The sequence below is a fragment of the Chaetodon auriga genome, chromosome 10, assembly GCF_051107435.1.
Source record: "Chaetodon auriga isolate fChaAug3 chromosome 10, fChaAug3.hap1, whole genome shotgun sequence".
Taxonomy (NCBI): domain Eukaryota; kingdom Metazoa; phylum Chordata; class Actinopteri; order Chaetodontiformes; family Chaetodontidae; genus Chaetodon; species Chaetodon auriga.
The window spans coordinates 7,646,506-7,664,770 of NC_135083.1; the positions used below are offsets into that span (position 1 = coordinate 7,646,506).

Genomic DNA, 18,265 nt, shown 5'->3' on the forward strand with positions numbered 1-18,265 from the left:
GTGTAACACTGGAAGGACTGAGGAGACTCGTAGGCTACTTTATTCACTGCTGATACCTCGTATTCATGTGGTAATTTCTCTTTGTGGAGGAATTCATTTTTGCTTTATTCAGGTGAGCTCTGCAGAAACATCTGCATGTCTCAGGTGCTGGAAAGTACACCTCTGGGTTACTCTAACAAATATATAATCACAGTGTCGCAAATGACTATTGCACACCAGACGCACGTGTTTGAAGTGATACAAAAGGAAAATCTAGACTTTTGCTTGTTCGTGTGCAGCGTGCTGAGAAACTCAGCCACCATTTTAAAATGGCTAAACTGTGCTAAATGCATCATGTGATATTCTTCACTTTAATCATCTCAAGTTAATGCATTCTATTTATAGAAATGATTCCTCAGTATAACTTAAGCTTTAGTCTGTCATTGTAAATATGTTTTATCATCCTGCTGTAAATAAAAGAAATGTAAAGGCAGTTCAAGTGAAGTTATTTTATTAAACAATATACGATATGAACATGAGACTGAAAAAGGTTTTGTGTTGACTTCAGCTTTAGAACACAGTGTCAACCAACAACATGGCAGTTAATGTTCCTCTCAAAAACACATTATTTTCTCATGGGTGAGTCTGAGAGGTGATACATGAGGTAAACATAAAACAGCTCGGGTGATGTGATTAGCCGAGGCTGAATTACACACATAGTATTAAGTTGCATTGTTAAGAGCGATGATTATAAATCAGGGGCACCACAGAAAATTAACCATCACCTGCAGTTGAGCTGTTAATGATTCTCACATACATATTGCTTTTTTGCTTGTGATAAATGTTTCCATGGTACCAAATGCAACCCCGCAGCCTTTCAAGGCCATCGCAATCTCCACCATCGCAGTTCATCCTGCTTCACTTCAGGCCTTCAGGCTCCTCCAGACCAGAGTGTGTGAGCAGCTCCCCGTCCCAAAGTCCAAACGCGGGGCAGAGGGGAACCTTGAACTGGACCTTGATGGCGTGAATGATCCTGGGTTTTTCTGTGTCCACCAGCGCCAGAAGGCCCGCTTCATAGTCGAGTAGGATGCCCACGCGGTCCGGCTTGCCCACCAGTGTCACGGGAACCATCTTATTGTTGGTCATGGCAAACCACTTGCGCTGAGCGTAGCCGAACACCCAGGAGGAGCTGTTGGTGCCCACGCAGTCCTCTCGGGACATCAGCGCCTCCGCCACACCCAGACGAAACTCTCGAGACTTCTTGACCGTCACCTCCCAGTAGTGTCGTCCACTGCTGATCTTCTCATCGCCAAACACGACGGCCCAGTCTCGGAAACGCTCGGGGTTGTCTTGCACGTGGCTGGGGTCCAGTCCCAGCATGCGGTAGATGACGCCGGTGTCTTTCTTGAAGAGGTCCAGACTGCTGTGAGCTGTAAGCTCATCAAGCCTGAACTGAAGATCTACAGAGAATGAGAAGAAAAACCAGTTTGATATTTGACAGTAGCCCAAATCGAGTTCTTTGTTATGCTGTCAGTGTCTAGAAAATTGGTTTGGATATTATTTATGAGCTGTACTTAAAGCAGATCAGGTCTCTCATAAAATCATTTAAACCAATGGTTCCCAAACTGGTGGAAAACTTGAATACTCTTTTTTCATAGCACTGCGACTAATAACACTTAGTGCTGCTTTGCATTGCTGGGAAATGCTTTTCATTACTGTTATTACTTCCAACTATGCTTTTCCTGCTACATATGTTTGACAAAAAGTCTGCAGTAAAAAGGCCTAAATCTGATTAATTTGGGAACAATGAGGAAACCAGAGCGCTCTGATGCTAACAAAGCTTGGCACTGAAACAATTTGTCCATCAACAAAAAAATAATCTGCATCTATTTAACAATTGATTAATCTTTTAAGTAATTTTCTGGCAAAAATGCCAAATCTTCATTCTTTCCAACGTGTCAGTGGTGAGGGTTTTCTGCTTTTCATTTCTGATGCTTCGTCCGCTCTCAGCTTTTTCCCTGCATTTATTCTTTCATCCACAGAAAAATGTGGTTCTAGATCACTGAAAATGGAAAATGTCTTTCTGCATACAGTAGTGTTCTTTTACCATTAATACTTTGGGTAGGCTACATTTTCCTGGGTATGCTTACATACTTTAAGTATTTTCAATGCAGGGAAATCTTCACTTGGAAAATAACCACTAACTTCAGTTGTCAAAGGAATGCAGTGTAGTACAATACTTCCCTCTGAAATATAGTGGAGTATAAGTACAGAGTGGCTCAAGTAAACTAAAAGTATCTCAAATTTGTATTTAAGTACAGTATCTGAGTAGATGTACTTAGTTACACTCGACCACAGTAGAGATTTTAACGACACTCAGTCAGCCACCGGTGTGTTAAATATTATATATCCGAAGATTTACCGAAGACACAGGCGCGTTTCGGACCATAACAACAGCGAGCGATGGTCTCTTTCTGTCTCCACCTCCTCAGCTTTCATCTATTTGTGTGTTTTACTATAAAGACGTGTTAAAGGTTTCTGCGTTACTGTGGCTCCGACCCGGTCACCATGTTTGTTGTTTTGGATGGAAGAGCAGACTATAACGAGAAACGTCCAGAACAATAGTCATTAATCATTATCTGTCAGACTCGGCTGCGCCTGGTGGGACACTGACCTCTGAGCGGCAGCTACGACTCCGACGCATCTGTTTTACTAACTTTTACAAAAACATTCACTCACTGTTCCCCGTCGAGGTGGATATGTAGCTTCTTCTCGCTGGCAGGCTGACAGCCCGCCTGTGTTTGGCTGACAGGGAGGAGACAGTCCGTCCTGCCAGGCGACAGAGACGAGTTGCAGTAACGGGCGTCGCCATGTTTTTCACTGCTGCTGCTCACATGTTTGAGTTCCTTCTTCTTACCAAAATGTAGTAGCTGTAGCGCCCTCTGCTGCCCCCAGCAGGCCTGGAGAGGAACTGCAATGACCCCGCAGGCCAATAAGACACATCAGCACCACGGACAGCAGCCAGCCTGTCAAAACGGTGAGGTCTTGAAATCTGTCAAACGTTGACATTTCCTTGCCCCAACTGACCCTCAGCCAAACATTGTCCAAACACCCACAACTTTATTTAAAAGTCTAGAAGACATCCAGAACATTTCTATTTGATGGAATGGCATAGCCTTAAAACATGGGCGGAATACTTCATGCAGTGTAAATATAAAACAGCTATCCCAAAAGAAATTCAACAGCTATCCTAGAATGTTGCATTAGCATTAGCTCCATGGACAGCTAGTATAGTCATTAGCTTGGTTAGCAGTGAGCTGATCATTAAAAGAAAAATCCACTAAATCATTCATCGCAAAGCAGCTCTAATAAAAGAGTGCATACAGATAATACTCCATTTAAGGAGTAGATAAATATATATTTCGTCACACAGATACAACATAACGGTGGATATCAGTTAAACTGCCATGGAACTGTGCGAGCAACGGTTGCTAGAGTTGGCAGAGTAACCAGATTACATCATTCTTTCCTGGAAACCTTATTGGATATTATTAATAAATCATACTGATCTGTAAAATTAATCTTGTACGGGTCTAGATGCTGCTTCAAAGCTCTCTACACACTGCTAGAAGTTACATTTGAGTGAAGAAATGCTGAATCCATTCATTTACCTACCTAATTGGGCTAAAAGTAGTGAAATTTAAACATAGAGAGTCTACAAATACTGGAATCCTCCTAAGATACACTCACCATGTGTAAATTTTGTGCTGAACACCCCCCACATACCCAGAAAAATACAGTCCTGCTGCAAAATGTCTCATTTAAAGAACTCAAAATCACATACGGCTGATGTTGGCTGTTTGGCTGGAAACTGAAAGCTATGGGGATCCATACTAAGTGCCAGCTTCAAATGAGGGGACTGTGGGTTAGGACTGTTGTTGAATACTTAAACTATAAACTCATATTTGGACTTGATGACAAAAAGTAGGTTTTGGTCTCTGCACTGTCATTACATCTGTTTGTTCCTCTACAGCTGTGGTGGAGGACATATTCAGATCATGTCCTTCAGTAATAATACAATGCTTGAGACATGGCTTGGTTGCATTCCTCCACTATAGGTAAGAAAAAACATATAACACAATGTCACATGTCTGGAACTATACACCATAGGCAAAGGTTTGTTTAAGCTGAGAAATAAAATGTCACACACATTATATTTATAGCTCTTTATGATGGATTTTGAGACGTGGCCCTGGGCGCAGTGGTGAATGTAGTACGTCTTTTAATGTCACAGATAAGAACTGTTTTTCGTGCTTATGCATGTAAGAGTAATGCATCTTTCATGGCATATAATAAATATTTTGCCATATTAACAAGGCTTGATTCAGCCTCATTGCGCAGCTGGATCCATTTTTCACGTCAGGATCCAGCTGGGGACTAAATGTCATTGTTTATTCATGGTCCAATCTAAACATGGTACATATCATTATTTTCCTTTGTGGTGCCTGATAATGATTTTGTTTTTGGAGAGTAGATGTCAGACACCTTCACCTCGTCCCACTTGTGATTGAGATGTAGGATTCATAATCATAGTTTGTGTGGTGAAGTCAGACTTTTCCCATCCTGATCTCTTTTTCTATTTCTCTAATTTTAGTCTGAATTTAATTAGTTCAGAATTTAAGCTAAAAAAAAAAAGACAAAACAGTTTGTACAATACTACACTTTCATAACATTTCTTATGTAATAGATATACTTGTAATGTTAGTAAGTTAATCTACAATTCTGCCAATCAATTAATCATTTAAGTCATTTTTTAAGCAAAAATGCCAAAAATTCTCAGCTTCCAGCTTCTCAAACGTGAATATTTTCTTCAGTAAATGGATTATCTTTGAGTTTTGGACATTTTATCTGACAAACATTCTACTTAAATATATTGATTTTGGCTCTGGGAAACTGTGATGTGGCATTTTTCACTGTTTTTTCATTTGTGAGACATTTCATGATCCAAATTTTAGCAGCCCTAAAAAACTATATAGTACATAAGATGAGACATAGTTTAATAATGCAACAGCAATGACGGGAACAACAGAAGAAAGCAGATAACATAAGAATCAAATAGAGGACGCAGACTTTGAAGGAGCTCAGCGCAGTGACTTGTTTTTCACTCAGGCTGTGTGACACACTCTGAAATACTTGATGGCAATATGATGAATCTTTTACCCAAAGTAAATACTGAATTATGTTTTGGTGCATCCCTGCGCTGAATTCTTGATATTTCAGTTTTATTTCGTCTCTTTATAGTACACAGTCTGCAGGAAGAGTTGCTCCATCTCTGCCTCCTTATTGCTGGTTGAAATGACACAGTCTGTTCACTCTGGGTTGCCAGGTTTGTCTGGGTCCACCAGTCACAGCAGTGGCAGTGGTCACTCGCTCTGTGATATCTTAAAGGGGCCTTCCACAAATTTTACACATGACGTTCACTTTGCTCGTCATAACAGCGTCTTATTTAACATTATTTAACCTATGTTGTATATTTTGTTGATTTGTGTGCCAACATCATCCCAAATGTGCCCAACAATGTTCAAACCCATAGAAATCTGTAATTTTATTCAAAATAACGCTGTGTTTCATTTGGTCACCTGGTGAACTTAATGTATAAAATCCTGAAAGCTTTCGTTGCTAATGGTGACCTGCGGATGTCGGTTTGTCTTACAATAAATAAATTCAGAAACATGCTTCTTTTTTTTTTGTTTTTGTTTTTTTAGACAGACCAGTGAAAGAAATGCTGAGTGACAGATTACACTGAGCTACAGAAACTAGCTGAGAGGAAGCTAGCTCAGATATGACATCATGACTTCAGTTCAAGCTGCATTATGGGAAATGTGTTTTTTGGAGCTCGTCTCATTCGGAGGACTAAAAGTGAGGATATCTCGGCCTCTGCTCCTTCGATTTTGACCTTTCCTTTTTCCAATCTGTCCTTTGTGAGACCCCCGATTTTACTGAAAGGTACTTCTAAATTTCTGTTGTGCCCCTTTAATGTGTTGCTCAGTTTTCTGGCTCTTAATATTGTCTGTTTGAGGTCCTTTGCTTTTTCTTTGGCTGTAATTTGGATTGTTTAACCTAGATCCCTCTTCCTCCCTCTCATGATACAAACAGGACATTTCAGGCTACACTACAAGTCCCTAAAGGACTCTCTCTCTCTCTCTCTCTCTCTCTCTCTCTCTCTCTCTCTCTCTCTCTCTCTCTCTGCGGTCTTGTGTAGTGAAGATGTGAAACTACACTAACTCACAGGTGAACAGCAGAGCGTCAGTCCGCGCTCCTCTCCCCTCCTCTCCCGACCACTGCTGCCAGGCAGACGCAAGCGAGAGCGGAGGAAAGCTCACGACTCACCACCGACCGGAACAACCAACCGTCTGACTCCCAAACACGTCTTCAGATTCCCGGGCAGAGAGAGAGAGAGAGAGAGAGAAAATCTCCAGATTTGACCTGGAAATCTGCGGATTGAAAAGGACATGCGTAAAGCGGAGCTCCAGAGGAACTCTTAATAAATGAGCTGAAGTGTCAGAAGGATTTCTCTCTCCTCTCGGTCTTCGGGTTTCCTCTTGTTGGCGTGCAGGAATGATGTGTGCTTCACTGGACTTATAATCGACCGGCGACTTCGCAGGCTGATGAAACACTTTGTCAACCCCTTTTCTTTTCTTTACTGCACCCCAGTGAGAAACCTGCAAAACATCACTGTAGCGCAGTGGTGATGGACCCCCGTTTTGACGTCTTGGTTATGCACGCTTTGGAGTCACCCTGCTTTTGCACGCCTGCTTATGTGAAATGCATCACTTCTGCTCACAATTCCTGCTCGTCTGACTTTTTTAAAGAGCGCTGGATGCTCAGTATGTTTTTCCGTCAGTCTGCGTGAGGGATGGCGAGCAAACCGCACCAAGTCCAAGAGTGGTTATCTACGCGTTTGCACCTGTTTGGATGGATAATGACAGTCCGTGCCACAGGTGAATGAATATCGGCTCAGTTTCTCTTTGCAGCGAGTGTTTTGAAGCTGTTTTCTGACTCTGGCATTCAGATCGAGCTTGTTGCACAGTGACAATGGATCTCAAAGTGGAAACCGAGGACATGGACACAAATCAACCTCCACCCATAGAAGTTTTTGCGCACAGCTCGACCCTGCACGGAATCTCTCACATTTTCACGTACGAGCGGTTCTGCATCAAACGCTGCCTGTGGGTCATGTTTTTCTTGGGCTCTCTGACCTTCTTGCTGTACGTGTGCGTGGACCGGATCCACTTCTACCTCGAGTACCCGCACGTCACCAAACTGGATGAGGTCACGACCCCGATCATGACGTTCCCCGCGGTCACCTTTTGCAACCTGAACGCGTTCCGCTTCAGCCGGGTGACGCGCAACGACCTGTACCACGCCGGGGAGCTGCTGGCCCTGCTCAACCAGAGGTAACCAGTATTATCAGCAAAATGAAGCCGATAATTTAATGTTTGAAGCTGTTTCTACGGCATGCGACTTTCATTTATTCTTCATCATCCATATTTTATGTTCTCCATTAATATCAAATACATTTCTTCTATGAACTCTCCACTCATTTCCTTTTCAACCTGTCATTATACATTATATCCCCCCCAAAAAGTTGAAATGCTGTTTAAAATAGAAATAAGAACAGAATGCAATCATTTGTAAATTAACTGTAAAAGTGTTCCTGAGCTCATGTAGTTACATCCTTTATCCAATCATGTGTTCACACAGTGGTGAACCTCGCTCCATCCTCGCTTGTGAACGGCTGAGTCTTTCATACCCAGTCATGATACCGTCACCTGTTACCAATGAACCTGTTTACCTGTGGAATTTTCCGAACAGGTGTTTTTGGAGCATTCCACAACTTTCCTAGTCTGTTGTTGCTCCTGTCCAAACATTTTTGAAATGAGTCGCTGCATCAACTTCAGAATAAGCGTATATTTATAAAAATCAATGAAGTTAATGAGGTAAAACATTCAATATATTGTTCCTGTCCTGTTTCATTTATTTCGTATTGCAAATATGGTGAAATGTAACCAACAGCATTTACTGAAGAAGTTCAGTACAAACTTGAAGTACAAGCACTATACTTGAGTTTTTCCATTTCATGCCACTTTAGACTTTGATCCCACTGAAGTTCAGAAGGAAATATTGTACTTTTGACTCCATTATCAGATTTATTTGACCGATTTATTAAGATACTTTACATGTTATGATTTACATACAAAACAATGGTCTTGCTATTACTGATTTATACAGATTTATCTATTTAAAACATAACATTGTTAAATTTAGCTTCACCACCACCAGCTAACATTAAAATGCTGCTTACACATTAATACACCAGTAATAACACCACTAGAGCACTCACAGGGGACAGTTTTTGTACTTTAAATGCATTTTGCTGATAAAATGTGCGTACTTTTAATTAATATTTTGCAGGACATTTATTTGTAATTGAGTATTTATGGAGTGTGGATTTGTGCTTTAACTTTAGTAAATGATCTGAGTACTTCATTCACCACTGGCAATTGTGTCTCACTCATCCAACAAGCTCTAATAGTTTCTACCTTGTTGAGTCATTCAGTGCTTGGAGAGCAGGCCTGTCTGGCTTGAATTAAATGAGGCAATATAATCAGAGAACGCCAGCCGTCTTGTCGGTGCAGCTGAGGGCTCAGGATACTGGCGCTGGCAACAGCATGTAGTGTGTGCACGGGAGGAAAAGATGGGGAGAGTCTGCTTCCCTTGATTACAAGTGAAATGGCAGATGCTCTGGGTATTTTTGTCATTTATATGTTTAAATCCTTGTCTCTTTGAAACTTCAAGAGAGCTGAAAAAATAAAAACTCCTCCTCTGCACATTAAATCCACTTTGTTTCTGAGCTGTCAGAGATTTCACTTCTCTGGTTTTGAATGAATAGCACATTTTCAGTGATGAAGATCATGCACTGGGCTGCCCAAGGAGCAGAGGAGGGCGAAGAAATATCTCACAGAGCGAGACCGTGACTAATCCTAGCTTTGAAAGCTGTTTGATAAACATGTTGCTTTCCCCGTGGTGTTATAATATTGTTCCAAATGTCAACAGAGGCGGCGATAATGAAAAAAAATCAGCAAGACGGTGTCATTCACCACATTTAGTGGCGGACAGTATTTCAGCGGAGGAGCAGGATGTGAGGGATCAAAAAGACTGAAATAGTTTCAAAACTAAGATCTGAACTGATGGGAACCTCTGACAGGCTGTCAGCTGAAGAGATCAAGGGCAGGGCTCGGCATACAGTGCTAAAGGCCTCTGGTGGCTTTACTTCTATGAGAGTATACAGCCAGCTTCTATCCTAAATCTTTAATGAAGATCCCAGGCTGAACACTAAAATTAGCATTTGTTTCTGTGACGCTGATGTGACTGTTAATCAACACTTGCCATCTGGACATTTTTACATGAACGCATCTCACATTTCAAGGCAGTGGTTCATAAGGAAGACTTAAGTTGGAGACCAAAGCATAAAGGGGCTGATTTTCCCACTAAGTTTCCTCCTCCGACTACTCATCTCAACTCCTTTTACTCTCAAGTAGGTTTAGTGCTCATTATCCTGCCTCCCTTGGCAAGGTAGCGAGGCGATGTGACGGTACACTTAGCTGTTATACCCCCGGCCAGAAATGAAAGTGCTCAGGGCATGAAATCCATTTAAGACTGTTCTCCGCCCACTTTCCATGTTTGGAGTCACTGGTCTGGGAAATGTCTTGTGGCATGATATTTAAGCTGCACACATGCTGAAGTGTCAGCCTTCACTGATCCCATCGGCTTGTCCTTATGGGATTTTATCTCATAAGTGCCTTCTTGGCAGGTTTGTCCACTACACAAACAGTGGGGAGCGAGTGCCTCTCCTCAATTAAGTTCTCTTTCAATCAAACAAAAACACTCCTTGTCTGTAATGGGGCTCAGCCTCAACTTAATGTCACAAAAAATGTATGAGCTAATTTTTAATCCTGAATGAGGCAAGTTGTTATTGATTTAATGTTTGAAAGATTTCAGTTAGAGTGTTAAATGTCTCTTTGCCCTCATTAAAAAATGAAAAACAAAAGGATTCCTGCACCTAGTTTCTAGTTTTATGCCACTGAATGTCATTCTTGTTCATGTAATGCATATAAAAGATCGATAAAAGACCATATTCATATAAGAGCGACAACATTCATGTGAGAAATTTCTAAAAGGCGTTTCATTTGAGGCAATGTTCTCTAAAAAAAAAAAAAAAAAAAAAAACTCCAAGCAATCCGCTCTTTGGTGAGTCCATTAAAATGGTGACATTTTTAATAATAGCACAGTGGGAGATCACAGCGAGGGTGGAGAGTGGGTGCATTTACAGCTATTCTGCTCTCTTTTAATACAAGTCAGATTTTTGTGAGCTCCATTAAATGAAAGGAAATTTCTTGGTGGCCCCGATAAGGCTGGATGTGATGTGGGTTGTCTGGCTCCCCACTCAGTTATTCACAGGCCTTTATTCTTAATGTAGACTATGACTATGATTAGAAAAAGACTATGGTTGGTGAGACAGATGAAATGAAATATCACACGAATGTAACTGAATACCAAGCTATCAGTAATGTGGTGATATATCTTACACGAGATATTACCATGCAAGAAAATCATTGAGACTTCACTATTAGGAATAAATATTTGATGAAAAGTGAGCAGACATTCATCGTTCATGTAATAAATTTAGACTATTGAACACTTTGCAGGACAAGGAGGAGACAGTCTCAGCATCTCAGTATTTCTTTAGTATCACAAAATGTAGACTTCCCACATATGGGCACACATGCATGCACACACACACAGATGCCAAATATAGAAAAACAACCATGCAAAGAATCTCTACACGACGAAGTCTACAGCCATGCTAGCTCTGCTAACATGGCTGACAGCTCAGACAAAGTTAGCAACTAGCTGGAAAAAAAACAGTGGAAGACTTAGCAGCTGAAGAGCCAGATATTTCCCTCAGGCGTTGGTAGAGACCAGAAACAGAGCTAAAAGACAGAATTCTGGGAGGCGCCTAAGCGGTCACGATTCATCCTGAGGGAGACACGAGTGTGGGCTCCATCCAATAAATTGTTGAGGAAATTAAGACCGCAAAGGAAAAGTCGAGGCATGCTGAAAGTCATTTGAAAACATTGTCTTGGAAACGTAAATGTCTATTTTGTGCTCATCCATGTTGAGATATTTCTCAGGATAACTTTGACCTGCCTCAGGGGACTGTGAAGGGCAGTCCATCGAGCGGTTGTTGAGATATTTCTGCACTGAAAGTGTTGGACCGTCTGACCGGCGTTGCCATCCCTGGACCCATGCTAGAAATCTCTCACGATAAAAAAACAAAGAGCACGAAAAAGGACGTCTAATGCTGCAAGTTCTCATTTACTCTGTTTGTGTGGGATTTTATTCAAAGTAAAGCGCGCCTTAGTTCATGGAAACGCATCTGCAGAAAGAATTCACTGACGCTGATGAAATAATGAGCAGAGACTCTTGTAATGAGTGAATTTACTCAGTCAGCCATACCTTTAATATTTTAGTTGGATTGCCTTCAAATGGGACTACCAGTCAGTTTAATTCTCATGGCCAAAACAAACCAATCAAAATAAACACAAACACACTTTTCTCCAAATATTCAGATAACTCAAGACTCCATTTGAAGTACAGTGCAGCCTGGAGCTGCTGCACTGACGGCGAATGGACGACTGGCTTTATGGGCCCGTACAGCTCTTGTCTGAACTTTATTATGTACTGTACAATAAAGCGCTACACTCTGATAGTGCTATCAGTCCAGGGCCAGAAGATGCCACAGAAAAACCATCTTGTACATTTTTACTGTCTGTTTTCTGCCTCTTTTGATTCATTCTGGACTGTATTATTTTTAGCTTTGGTTGAGTGGAGCAAAAGTTCACAGATAAAGACTCATAAACCTTTCTGAAGTGTGCAAAAAATGTTTCAAGGCTGAAATTCACTTTTTTATGAAGCCTACTTTATCATCAGGCAGTGATTATTCACTGTGAAGACATTCAAGGAAATTCATCAATCCACACCATAAAATTTGCATTTTAAGAGTATTAAATATTTCTTTGACTTGTCTTGCTCTCTGTTTTTACAGGTATGAGATCAGGGACGTACATCTTGTGGAGGAGAGCGTTCTGGAGAGCCTAAAGGTGAAAGCCGATTTCCATAATTTCAAGCCGCGACCCTTCAACATGCGAGAGTTCTACGACCGCACCGGCCATGACATCAACGACATGCTGCTCTCTTGCCACTTTCACGGCACCGAGTGCAGAGCCGAGGACTTCAAAGTGGTAAGTTGTCTCCCAAGGAGATTTGGTCCAATCACAATTAAAGGATACACCTGGTACTGTCAGTAATTTAAGAAATCAGGATCCATCATCTGTAGCCTGTTTCCCTTGGAAAGATGGAGCTAGTTAGCCTGTCTTACTAATGTTAGCACTGATTCCCACTAGGGCAGCAAATCCAGCACTGTAAATAATCCCCAACAAATGCTGTTTGATTAATGTTTTGCTTTGGGAAATCACTGCCTTTGAAAATATATATGCAATTCCTTGACCTGTTTTTAAACATTTACATCATCAGTATGAACAAATCACTTTGTGGAGTCAGAAAAGTATAGTTTGTTCTTTACAATAAGAAAAGTGCAGGAAACCACCAGCCTCATCCTTTAAAATGAATGTACTTTTTAAAGCGTACAGTGCATTTTAGTTGGTGTTTGAATAGCAGAGTGCAGACAACACACGCTGTATAAATCATAGGATTATCTATTTATAGAGAGTTAAAGAATGATGAACCCCCCACAGCCAAGAAAGAGTAAACCTCTGAGTGAACTGAAGGAAAAGACGTCGTTCTCTGACCTGCGGATGTCTGCTGCGTTTCTTTTTTCTGCTGCTGGTTTGAACTGAAACCTTCTCTGGTGAACATTTGTCACGGCACACAATTGTTGTGTGAACATGTTTGACTTTTATTCCCAGAAGCAGAGGCAAGTGTTTACGATGCAGAGTCAGACTCTGCTGATTTTCCTTTTTCTTGTTTTGTGACGATCAGGTTGGGGTCTGTTGAGCTCAGTCTGTGTGTAAAATATATTTTGAATCTGTGCCGACAAGCCCTTGTTAAAATTTATGATCAAACATAGTTTTGAGGCTTTTATTTATTTACTTGAATCCCCACAGCTCTGTGTAAATGTGTACATCTACCTTTTCATCTTTGCATTGCGATCATTTTCGACTTAAAAACGAGAGGAGGCCGTATCCTTTCAAATGAAACCCTCATGGAGAAGAGATGTGGAATAACGCAGTGGGCCTGGTCAAGGAAATGTGTTTAAAGAGTCCACTGACATTTTATTTGTGTGTCTGAGGCTCAAGTAAGTTTCCCCTGCAGCAACAAGCAGGGCTCCCCTGCTATAATGTCTCTGCCATAAAACCCTGCTGTTGCTGCTGGCGCACCCAGCCACTGTTGCCAATGGTCACTGGCATCGGACATGGTTTTTAATTTGGAGCTGAACATTGATCATTCCTCACAGCAGGCTCACTGACTAGATTAGATCAAGTTTAATGGTAGTCCCCCCCCCCCAGAGGAATACAGTTTATCTTCAGTGGACACCTGCAGAAGAAGTTCGAGATCCTGTTGTACATTTTGTCCATTAAGTTGATCAGTGACATGTTAACGTGTGCAAACTGTGCTGCATCACCTCGATTATAACCAGGAGATTTGGCTCAAGCTTGTATGTGCCGGCCTAAGAGATTTATTTTTGGCGGGGGAACATTAATACACACATTCATACACAATGACACCAAAGAGGAGCTCTACACGCTGCCACTTACTGCAGCAGCTGCTCTGAAGTAGCTTTGAAGTGATATTTCTGCTTATGGGCAATTTTACTATTTTTCCTGCTATCCCAGTGAAGGAGAAACTACTGGAATCCTTTTTTATGTCTCTGCATGCAGTTTGAAGTACTGATATTAGTCTAGATCATTTCAATTATTAGATATCTCCAGTAAGAAGTTGCAACTCTGATGTGTTTTGATTTCTTTGTAATGGCTGCTCTTTAAATTTGGAGTTCAATTAAGGATCATTTTTGGAGCTGTGCATCTGTCTACACCAGAGAGCTACCACAGCTCTGTTTCACCTTCAGGTCTCTGATGTCCTCTGACCAGGACTTGGAACTGGACTTGAAAATACACCTTCTATGGTGCTTCTTGTAGTTACGTGTCAGCGCAGCCTCATGTTAACCTACTGCATATGAGAATGATTCCAACATGTCTTAATGAGCCCTGTGGAGTAGAGGTGCTCAGTACATGTACGTATGAATGAATCTTTAACACTGAATCCTCAAACTGTGTCACTGTTGTCACTGAGAGAATCAGCAGCGCTGGCAGGTGAGAGCACCTCTGTCAGTACAGCTGTGATTCACTATTACTTCCTCATTAAAAGACTAAGAACCACAGAAACAATCTAAAGTAATAATTGTCACACAGAGCTGACTGCTGAGGTTTGGTACTGAACTGAACTGAAGACCACCAGGATCAGTGTTGAGCGGTGATGCGTTCACTTACTCTTACATTTCTTCAAAGATTTTTTGTTATTTCTTTGATGGTACAGCTGAGGGGAGACAGGAAAGGGGGGGGGGGGCGACATGCATGCATGCATACATGCTCTACCAGATGAGCTATCAGCGAGCTGTTGGACAGAACTGCACAATCACTGCGTATTTTTCACCTCTACACACAGTACTCTCGTTACTTCTGCACATACACACTCTATGATGTGCCTACGATTTCGTCCAGACGCTGATATCAATTAAGGTGTGCTAAATAATAGAAACACCTGCCAGTATGATCCAATACTGTTTAACAGCACCACAAACTACATCCTCCAAAATGACCATAAAGCTGAATCAACACCTCTCTAAAACAGTCTCGATACATTATTTATTGAAAACTATATGTTATAACCTTCGTGGCTCATTGCAGGACTGGTGTATTTGATTGCTCTAGGGGGTACCTAATAAACTGGCATAAATCATGTATGCACATGTACTGTGATACATATAGTGCATATAGCTTTTGAATGTCGTTTCATTTCTTAGTGTCGCATTCCTTATTTCACATAGGGTTTTATCTTCTTCTTCCTCTGTTTCTTGTACAGCTGTAACATGTTAATTTCCCCTCTGGGGATCTAGTTAAGTCATATTTTATCTTATCTTATCCCAATGAGCTCCACGCATAACAGAAAAGTAGCACTACACAGATTTTATGTTATCAGAATCAGTGCAGCTCAGTGCACTTATTAGGAGTGTGTTTCTTATTATTTCTTAGCAGATTAGATATTTTTATTAATTAGGAACTTTATAATATGCATACATCACAACCTGTAGTTTATCAAGAACAGCCATCCATCTATAGGGAATTAAATGTGTTTTTTGGTGTCTTTGAGCACACAGATATGTATTACCAGGCTCTTTTCATCCCAAACATTTTGACATTTCACTGTAGCAACAGCACAGGTGTATATAAAAATATTAATGGTGGCAGTATTGCATTTAGCCGATTCAGTGTCAAGGCCACTGACTGGGACACTTGAATAGAGCGGAGCCATTGTTAATGAGTTGTTCCCACAATGACAAGTCAAAATGTCTGCTCTGAAAAGGTCTATTAAGATTACCTGAGCCAAGATCACCTTTCAACCTGCCGTCAAACTGCACCACACAACAAGACCCTTAATGAGTTTGTTGTTCTCAGACGAAGAGGAGAAAATATTAAATTCCCCAGACACGCAGTCCCTTGAACTGAGAGGTGAAGATTGCTGCTCTGTGGCACTTTAATGATGCAGTAGTTGTTGGCTGAGCAGAGTGCCCTTCTTCCAAACCCAAACATTGCATCATGACTTTTCCCTGTCTGATTCGAGACAGCCTTCTGGTCGTGAGCACAAGCTTCCAAACATTTTAGTTAGTGCTGCCTCAATAATTCATTTCAACACTGGAATATGGAATGCGCACATATTAAGCATGTAAATAGTTGTTTAATGTGTGTGTGTGAGTGCGTGCGCATGTGTCGGCGTGTGTGGGTTTGTGTGGGTTTAGTCCTAACACCCACTCAAGCATCTTATTGACCTTTCCATGTTTTTGTCTAATTTGAGGGGGATGGATAATTTATGTAGCAGTTAATTTATGTAGCTCACAAGTCCAAGACTGTTTCTTAAACTGCCCCTCCACCTCCACCTCCTCTCAGCTCTCCACTGCGTCTGCTGTGATAGAGCAATTCTCTTCTCTTTGAAGAGCTGTGTGGTGCTCAGGAAATTGCATATGGCCAGAACATAGTGGCAGCAGCGAGGTGTTTCCCCTGGAGAGGTTTAAGGCCTTTATTTCTCTCCTCTCAACTTCCCTTTGTTATCTACATCACCGCACAGCTCCAGAAAACTGGAAAATGCACTTCCTTTGAAGACCCTCTTTGATGCATTGCATTGTTAATCTTTTCATTGTTTCATTGCAAAGTGCTTGATGAATAAGGAACGAGGTATATCCCAACTGACTGCTCTTTGTGAAAAGATCAAAAGAAAAAAAAGGGGGCTGATAAGAAACTATTTCAGGTCGTTTGTGATAAGAATGCAGATTCAGTGCTCAACTGAATTGACAGGATCACTTCTTTTGAAAAAATTATTTCATACCATATTATGTCGAAAACAAAAGAGTGATTCAGCAACTGGAGGATGCCTCGAGGGTGGACTTTTACAACTGATGGCACGCACAGAAAGTTGACAATACCTTGTCATCTCCTGTCACAGAATTGTAAATGTACTGCTTAATTTCTCTGCATCTTTGCAGCTAATATTTCCACCTCAGCTCAGGCAGTCTCCAATAATAAGCCAGTGTAATGAACAGTGGCCCCACAAAGGGACTTAGATACTGTATTTGCTTGACTATTTGGTCACTTAGTTGTTATTCTTTCTACTAAAATGTTTAAAGCTGCAATCATTTTTCACCAGCGGAAAACAAGAAACTTACATATCATCACGTCATCCTGCTGCACCTGACAAACAACATAAACTAAACACACTGCATGCCTCAGTGCTCAGTTCGGATTTAGTGCTTGGATCTGATCATTTTGTTTTGGCTGTTCACTGGTCACGGTCACACAGCAGACACAGCAGGCTTGCATGGAAGTAAACATGGAGGCCGCTGAAGTCAGCGTTTATAGTTTCATTTTTAAGTTGATGTGCAGTGGAAGCCAGCAAACTCATGAGCAGATGCTAACGAGGACGAGGAGAAAGAGAGCCAAAATTTTAATTATGGTTTTTTGTGGCGCAATGGCTGCTACTTCTGTGCAGAGGTGTGTGTGTTGATGTGGAGTTGGAGCCAGAAGTGTGGGAACGTGATGTGCGTGGCTGCACAGAAACAGATTTCATCCAAATTTAAGGGCTGTTTTTAACTGCATCTGTTAGCGCCTCTGCACAAGAGTCTCGAGGCAAAACACTCATTTCAGGCGAGTGAGTGACGTAAAAGTCAAACAGTGATTTCTGATATGACTCTTCAGACCAAAGTCTGTGATTTCAATCGGATTTCTGCAGATGCATCTCAGTCTGGACAATCTGGCTGTTCAAATCCGATTTCAACGTGTCTTTTACATCACTCGCAACACGACACAACAACGTCAGACAGTGAAGTTTTGGCCTGGACAGCTAAACGATGAGCTGAAAGTCACCATAAAGCTCCTTAAAGCCAAGGGAAGCTGATGATTCTTCACCGCTACACGTGACTCCTTTCACATTGACATTTAATACATTGTAGTAGTTAAAGGATAAATTATAGCTGCTCTAAGGTACAGTTTGACATTTTGGGAAATAGACTTATTCACTTTCTGACAGAGCGTTAGATGAAAAGATTGATATCACACACATGTCCATACGGGAAATAAGCTTTGCACAAAGACCGTTAAACAGATAGAAATAGCTAGCTCTATAAAAACAAAATCAGCCTCTCTAAAGCTCACTAATTAACATGTTGCAGTGTCTTGTTTGTTTATTCTGCACAAGTACAAAAAATTCAGCATTTAGTGAAGCTAAGTGGCTGTTGACCAAAGCTTCAGACTGTATTTACTGTACATGCATGAGTGCTATTTCCTCTCATGTAACTCTCCACCAGGAAGCCAAATCCCCAAAATGTCAAACTTGTGTTTTAGCACACTTCATTACAGCTTCGAAGGACGAGAGGCAG

The 18,265-nt window shown here is 41.3% G+C and overlaps 2 protein-coding genes across 2 annotated transcripts in view; one reads left to right on the top strand and one right to left on the bottom strand.

Annotated features, from left to right (window-relative positions):
• Positions 1-473: 473 nt before the first annotated feature.
• On the bottom strand, positions 474-2,863 carry spryd4 (SPRY domain containing 4). The gene is made up of 2 exons (XM_076741418.1): positions 2,719-2,863; positions 474-1,439 (listed from the first exon to the last, which is right to left on the bottom strand). Exons 1-2 carry the CDS (start codon positions 2,849-2,851, stop codon positions 898-900), a joined length of 675 nt encoding a protein of 224 aa, XP_076597533.1. The 5' UTR covers positions 2,852-2,863; the 3' UTR covers positions 474-897.
• A 3,385-nt stretch (positions 2,864-6,248) lies between these two features.
• LOC143327443 (acid-sensing ion channel 1-like) overlaps positions 6,249-18,265 on the top strand; it is a 47,416-nt gene continuing 35,399 nt past the window's right edge. Inside the window, exons 1-2 of the mRNA XM_076741785.1 lie at positions 6,249-7,436; positions 12,149-12,344. Of these exons, the coding sequence (XP_076597900.1) occupies positions 7,075-7,436; positions 12,149-12,344 (558 nt within the window). The 5' untranslated portion in view covers positions 6,249-7,074. The remainder of the gene's footprint in view (positions 7,437-12,148; positions 12,345-18,265) is intronic.